Genomic DNA, 7,771 nt, shown 5'->3' on the forward strand with positions numbered 1-7,771 from the left:
CTTGCAGCCATCACCATTCTTTTCATTTTTGCTCGTACCATAATTATTTCTTGATATACCATATATCAGAGGATATATATATATTCTATCATTTGTATCGGAAGAACTCCGGATGCGAGTTGCAGACGCCTGCAAGATATGAAATGCGTTCCATAAAGTAGATTTCAGTTTGGAAAAACTGGTTTATGTGACTGCAAACATTCTATATGGTTGCGTATTTATGTTAGCAGATGACTAATAAACATTGAATATTTTAGGAGTACAGGGTTCGTTTGGTAATAAATTTTCAAAAGAATCTACTGAAGGCGATTTTTTTTTTCCGAATATAAAAACTTTATTTTAACACATCGTGCATAACCATAAATTATTTGGCCTCGGTTTCCGTCTAAAGAGACGACAGAAATAAATAAATATTTAGCCATTAAATTAACCGTGAATAAATCCTACTAGCTATTTTCTTAAATAAAGTTACATTGTAACCAGAAATAATATTAAAAGAGAAGAGCTCAGAGGAATAGGAAATCGATGAAAGTAAATATCCCTATTCCATTATGTGTGTGGTACTTTTACGTCAGCAAGAACCTGCTTGCTCGTGGTGTTTTGACGGATTGTTATCAATAAGGCCACTTTTCCCTGCCGTGGAGAGTTGAGCAATAGGAAGATGTCAGCGTACTTCTTCTTTCCTCTCTAAAGCTAACATGTAAATATTTACGAAGGCCTTCGTGGAAGGTTTAAATAATTCCTGTACATCCACCTTTTCGCTTCTAGCAGTGTTTATGCTTTGGTAGTGCTTGTAATCTGTAAAGGAAAAAAATTGCTATCATTTATTTATTATGACATAATTGCCTTCATTCTCAAATAATTACTTTATTCAAGTAAAATTACGCCAATCAAAAATCAACACTTCCAAGATTCAACACAAAATCATACTAATAAAAATTGAAATGCATGCAAACACTAATGGTCGTTTGCATGCATTTACGGAACGTTTATAATTATAAACGTCCCGTATTAACTATGATTATAGAATATGAAAAATGAGACATGAAGTAACATATTAGCCGTATGATCAAAATTTTTTTCTGGATTATTTTAAGACTGAAACCTGTACTCTGTGGATAGAATGCTGAATGTCCAATTGGAAGCTTAACTCCCGTGTTCTTGAAGTTTCTTTATTGTAATCATTTTTTTCCCCCACAGGTACTGTGTATTGCACAAGATCTTCAATTTATAAATTTTAAATTTATAAATATTAAGTTATAAATTCCATCGGACTGATGTCTCGAAGAGGGGGGGGGGAGAATAAGTCAGTGTAGTTGAGATATCATTTATGTATGGTTCTGTTGTAGAACCATACATTTGCAACATTTATGGATTTTATTATAAGAATTCTTTCTGTAGAGAGAAAGAGATCATATGACTTCAGCATGAAATGTGAAAAAGAATTAAGTTTTTTTTCCATGTTTTATTTCGTAGAAATTGGAGAATTAGTAGCTTTTGGTTGTTTTGGATTTTCGGTTGAAGCAACTAAAGCTATGAGTTTAATGTATTGTCTGTTAATTGCGTGTGTTCTTATGGCCAGTTTGCCTGTTTTGCGGCAGGAAAAACCCTTCCATCTCTGTATGAGGCCGGCTAACTCGCCTTCAGTTGAAAAGCCCTGATAGAGTTCATCGCGTCCTAGACGGGATTCAAAGCCAGGTAAGAGATCAAAGGAAGTGACATGATAAAAAGTTAATGTGATTTATAATTTTACTATAGACAAACATTTTTTTTAATCCTGTATAAGAAATTCAATACATATTTAAAATTTTGTGGAATCCATATGCACAGTCTTAAATATCAAATACAGTATGTTGTTAAATGAATTGAACGCTTTGAAATATTTATTTCTTAGTAACTAGGTTTCATATGAACATAATAGCTAAGAACAACTTGCAAAGGAACCATTTCAGTTATTGTTATAATATGAATGCTCGAAAAACTACTACTACATGTTCATATGGAATCTAATTAATGAGCAATAAATATATGACAGTGTTCAATTCAGTTTGAAACGTCCTAATCCGCAGCCTGCGGGTACGAGAGTGGATGCCCTTACCACTCGGCCAGTTAGGTAGGCCAAAATATGAACGAAATTCAATGATTTAATATTATGATTTTAAATTATGGTAATATAATCCATGAAAATATTAATAAATAACAAATCTTTATTTTGTGGAACTTTAACATAGAGGTGTCAGGTTTTAAAGTCCTAAAAAAACTGAGAGTTCATTTAAGCATGCTACATAATTGGATTTTGATCGATAAATGGTTGGTTGGTTGTGGATGCTTCATAAAGCAACTAAGGCTATGAGGCCAGCGTATTATGTCTATTAACTGTGTGCGCGCGCTCTCTCTTTTGTTCGGTTTGCCTGTCTTGTGGGATGAAAAACTTCACTCCGTACGAGATCTGCTAACCCATCTTCAGATGAAAAGCCTTTATAAAATGTTCTTCGAGTCCTAGACGAGATTCCAACCAAAGAGTAGATTATATAAGATCATGATCATAACGGTCAAATAAAATTAAGTTTTTATAAAATTATCGATTTTGCATCAAAGAACTTTATTTTACTGTATGATCTGTAATGAAAGGGTTCACTGTATAACCGCCGGACCTCATGGTTATTCGATCGTCGTGCATTTCTTTATGTAGTAAGATTTTATACTTTGCCTAATGAACATAAATTAGCAGACGTTAGCACCAGGTAATAATTAAAGTAAAAAAGAGACAAAAACTTGGCCAAAGACCTTGGTCAACTGGAATTTATTCCGGCTTTGTCAAACGAATTATGTATATTTTAAAACTTTTTTTTTTCTTCTGTCAAACTTAAATTGTAACTTAAAGCAACAAAAAGTTTCGCTAATGCTTCTTATTCCAGATGATCTTAATTGCAAGATTTTGTCTTATTAGAATGACAAAGGCTGCGTCATATCGTCATCCGCCTTATCATTTTTTCCTGGTGTTTAACCTCGTAGTCTACTACAACCCGTCTTTCAAACCTAAATTTTGACAGGATGAGGTAGTTAGTTCTGAGCTCATGGCTGTTCGACTAAAACTAAACAGAAGATGCCGGGAGGGTAAAAAAGAGAAAAGTCAGTTTTTCTAGCATGGGCTAACTTGCTTGCCTGAAATTCCTTCCATTACAGACAGGATTTCAACCGGAATCTCTTATCCAATGTTGACAACCATGTGTCCTTACTTTCTTGGGTAAGCATATTTAAAACAAGAAAAAAAATAAAAAAAGGCAAAATCTTATTGTAAAGTTAGTTAATACGTCTAGATTTCTTACCTGTACAGTTTTGCTCCATTTGCTGTTAGCTCCAAAATCAGTATTTCTTTTCTACTGTGTCAAGCGCCTTGATTACCTTCTCTAAGAGGTCGGAAAGTCCTTCTAAAAATGCAGGATTCAGACTTGGGAGTCCTCTCTTTTGACCATCCCTTTGTAAGAAGACTCCTGTTATTAAGGGTACCAGCAGTGCTCCGAGGCCAACCACCATCAATAAAGGCAATGCTGCAGACATCATGGACGGAACAACATTAGAAAATCCTCCAAGACCACCAAGGATATGTCCTAAACCACCGAGACCCGCAGGAGCCGTCTGTCTATTAATGTTGGGTATCATATAGGCTGGCACATTATTCGGGTTCGTAGGGACTGCTCCGTGAATGTTTGCTGAAGCATACCCCAAGAGTACAAACAACAGTACTTTGTGTAGAAAGGCCATGATAATCTGCGAAGAAAGAGATCTGGTTAGCATCATTTGTTAATGCTCATTTAAAAAAATGAAATTATTTAATCTCGATCGACTGTTTTTGAATAATTAAGAATGCAAGAGAATTTTGAATAATTATGTATACAGTTACTTTACTTTTGACCTGCGGTATTCTCAATACACAGATGCTACTATCTTCATACCTTGGTCATTCCATTAACATATAGTGATTTAAACAAAGCCCCCCCCCTCCCCTCAGTCTTTAAATGATAAGTTTGGTATTCTTTTACTATCTGCAGACACATTTCCCTTCTGGTCCTAACAGCCAACAATCTGTTAGCTATTACTGCGATCGACAACACAGTATATAGCAGGGGTGGCCAGAGCTTTTGCAGCAAGAGCCACAAATTTACTTTTTGGAACATTTTTAAGGGCAACATCAAAAGCTTCCTTAATATCAACGTCACTAGTACTATCTTGTAATGCTATTAAATCTAATAATTCTTCTCGAGTCACTCCGTCCTCAAGAACGAAACGAATAAAAATTGCTAATTGTGGTTGGTTTGTAATGTCAGTTGATTCTTTTGTATCTTCTAACGTATCTTTTTAAATTTTCTGACAAGGTAATATAAATATAACTACTTTGCCGAACAGCAATGTAGTTAATTGAAAAATTAAATTAAAAACAATAGAAAATTAAGAAAAAATATAAATTTTTTTATTTGTTAGTTGAGTCGCAATAAAACTTAAGAAGAGCTACATGCGGCTCGCGAGCCGCAGTTTGGCCACCGTGGGTATATAGGACCTCTTGTTCGTTCTCGCTAAGTGGCTCGAATCATTTGATATATTTAAATGATTCAAGCCGCTGTAGCATGTCTTGTCTTCTCGCCCTTCCTCCGTAAAACAAACGCCGGATGGAGAACATGTATTTGACAGGCATATTAGCCTTGTTTTTCCGAACATAGCATTCACTTGACTAGTTGCTTTGTTGTTTACCTGTGAACCATTCTTAATAAATTCTTGACACCGTTATTCGTGGAGTAACAACACCTTCATTGGCAGCCTGCTTTCACACCATTTTACACACGTGCCTTTAAAATATTTAAGTTGGTATTGGTGGTCGAGAGGATGACTTCCGCTTGCCCAACGTACAGGCCATGGGTTCAAGTCTTGTTGTAGTGGTGATGATTGTTGTGCAGTGTAAGATCCCTACTTGCTTATCGAAAGCCTAAAGTGGCTCGAGAAAAAAAAAAAAAATGTATATTTGATCACTTGTAGAGATCAGAATTCCGGAATTATCTAACCATTATTCCATCCGGGTACTAATACAACACATTTCAACCCTTGATGGGTGGGATTTTGGAGATTATCATCGAAAACGTTTTTAATAATGAGAATAAAATCAAGCATTGAATCGGAGAAATATTTGATTACAGCTGTTTATTCGAAATTTAATAATAACAAACATGGAAATAAGCATAAATTGTATTTGCACATAATTCTAGTTTAAAGCATTCAATTTGCTACAAAGAAAAATGGAGAAAAATTTTAACTCTGTCAAAAAAAAATCTTTAAACTGTCGACAACCAAAATTGAAAGCTCTTGCTGTATTTCAAGTACAAAATTTCATCGCGATCCATCTTGAACAGGTTTTTTTGGCATAAATGCATGCGACGAACGAATTTCAAAGCAATCCTAATGAATACTATCCATAAGAATTAGTGATAATTACTGCCTAAGTAACGAAGGCTACGAGGTCGGTGTACTGTCTATTAACTGCGTGGGTTCTTCGGACCGGTTTGCGGAATGAAAGACCAGAATTTCTGGGAGGAATACCTATTATTATACTCCTTAAGTCAGTCGTCCTTATTTTCGTTTGGCGTATTTATTTGTGCGAATATATTAGAATATATCAGCGAGCCATATTAGAAGAATATGGCTCGCTGACGGCCTTTTTTGATATAACTATCTCAAATAGAGACGCGTGGTGTGTGTGCATCCTTATAGGATGCACACACACTTGTGCATCCTATAAGGATGCACAAGTGTGTGTGTGTTTTAGTGCCCAAGGCTCTTATCAAAATACTTTCCCTGCGAGCCCATCAAGGAACATTGGTCGCATGGAGGATACATAGCGAGTGAAAGGTGTTGGTTAGGCTTCGATCATAATCGTGCACAGTATATGCATACCATCGATGAGTGCTGGTTATTGCTGTAGCGTTAAGATACTGTAACGCGAAGCATTAAAAGAATATAATATAAAATAGGAGATGGATTTCATCGCCTAGTGTGAGACTATGTTCCTGCCCAGTGAAGGCCTGAAGTGACTTGTAAAAAAAAATCCCGCATTTGGCTTCTAGAGCAGAGTTTCTGGATTACGTAAAACATAAATACAATTTCAATGCACTGCAACAATTAATAAAAAAACAGACAAAAAATCTTGGCTTTCACACGAAGCTAAAACAAAAACCCTTTCAGCTCACCGATAATATTACACGTAATTTGAAATTATGTTTTTAAGTTGATTAAGTTAGTCTACCAAGTACTTTTTCTTATTTTTCGAACTTTCTGCTAATGTGATTCTTGTAAAACTGTACGTTTTAATTTTTTTTTTTTTTTTTGTTTGTTTGTTTGTTTGTCCCAATCGCATTTGATTGGCAATTTCGAACTTCGAATTTATTCAGTAAAATGTTAAATTGGTTAATGGGTTAGCTGTTATCACTTTTATTCTAGTTAATATTGTTAAATAAACATCAAAACTACATTGCGAATTGTCTCATTGTGGTGGAGTTAATTTTTTTGAAATGCACAAAACACTGTGGGACTAATCATTACTACTAACGAATATTCTACTCCCGTCATTTAATAATCTATGCACCAACATATACCAAGAAAGAATCTAAACTTAAATACAAACTAGAGATCAAAAGTTATTGTGGAAAAAGCACATAATCGAAATTTCTATTGTGCCTTTTCAAAACATACTTACATTTCGAAGAATTCAAGAAAGCCAAAATCAATGTAGTAGTTATTTTATAAATAATTAACATTTTTAAAGCTTCGAAATAGATAATAACAGAAGATTGAATTCGAAAATGATTGCATTGACTTGTACGTAAAAGCGCCAAATTGGTTCTGAAAAACACTACTTATAGGCTGAATTAGGAGACGCCTAACGGTGACGTTCAAAAAGAATTTATATCTAGATGACATAAGGAATCTTTGCAACAAAACATCCTTACGTATATTTTAGGAAAAATAAATATTTTGCTTAATCGAAACTAAATCTTAGAATTCGAGAAAAGCTAATTTTTTTCCCGTTAATATCTTAATATTTATCACTTTCTTCCAAAATTAAATCCGTCCTTGGAAGTTAAATTAAGGACAAGTTTTATCCAAGAGGAAAGTTAAACGAGCTTCTTACCTTGCAGTGTTTCCTCTGTTCAGCAGCCAACACGAACTTCGCAGATAAACTTAACAGCAGTCTGCCTGCCTCACTTTTATAACAGGCCCGCTGGGTTGTGTCGAGTCCGTGAACTTGAATGCGAAGGGGTCACTAAGCAAGCATCAGATAAATACGGATGTTTCTTTCCCCCCCCCCCATCCCTACCCAGCAAGGAGAAGTTCCGCTGTGTCCTTGACGAGACAGTTCTCTTAACGGACATACGTCATTGCTCGTGATTAACATTAGAAGACTCATCAGGCGGCGGCAGCAGAATGATGTCAAAGTAGCCCTAAGAAATGGGTCAAGTTGCTTGTGTTCAGGAAACCAAGTAGGACACCTGCCTGTCTCACGGGTTCGAGATGAAGGAATGTGGTTTCGGTCCACTGGATGTTTGCGACTCCCCACGCAAAATGTCCTTAGTCACGCTAGTCATTTAGAGGGACTTGCTAGGCGGAATTAAGCAGTTTCTAGCGTGCTTTCTCGATGTAACCTTGCAATAATAACACTAACCTACTGGCCATTACATAATTACAGGACACCACCACACTGTTCTGCGTTTAGGCTTAATCAGTT

The 7,771-nt window shown here is 35.6% G+C and overlaps 1 protein-coding gene across 1 annotated transcript; it reads right to left on the reverse strand.

Moving 5' to 3' along the window:
- Positions 1-361: 361 nt before the first annotated feature.
- LOC150095055 (uncharacterized) lies at positions 362-7,252 on the reverse strand. The gene is made up of 3 exons (XM_090411580.1): positions 7,178-7,252; positions 3,330-3,771; positions 362-798 (listed from the first exon to the last, which is right to left on the reverse strand). Exon 2 carries the CDS (start codon positions 3,763-3,765, stop codon positions 3,367-3,369), a length of 399 nt encoding a protein of 132 aa, XP_090267706.1. The 5' UTR covers positions 3,766-3,771; positions 7,178-7,252; the 3' UTR covers positions 362-798; positions 3,330-3,366.
- Between the last annotated feature and the right edge of the window lie 519 nt (positions 7,253-7,771).

This window comes from Typopeltis vanoorti, chromosome 21, assembly GCF_054136105.1.
Source record: "Typopeltis vanoorti isolate ZY-2024b chromosome 21, IOZ_Tvanoo_1.0, whole genome shotgun sequence".
In the NCBI taxonomy this organism is placed as follows: domain Eukaryota; kingdom Metazoa; phylum Arthropoda; class Arachnida; order Uropygi; family Thelyphonidae; genus Typopeltis; species Typopeltis vanoorti.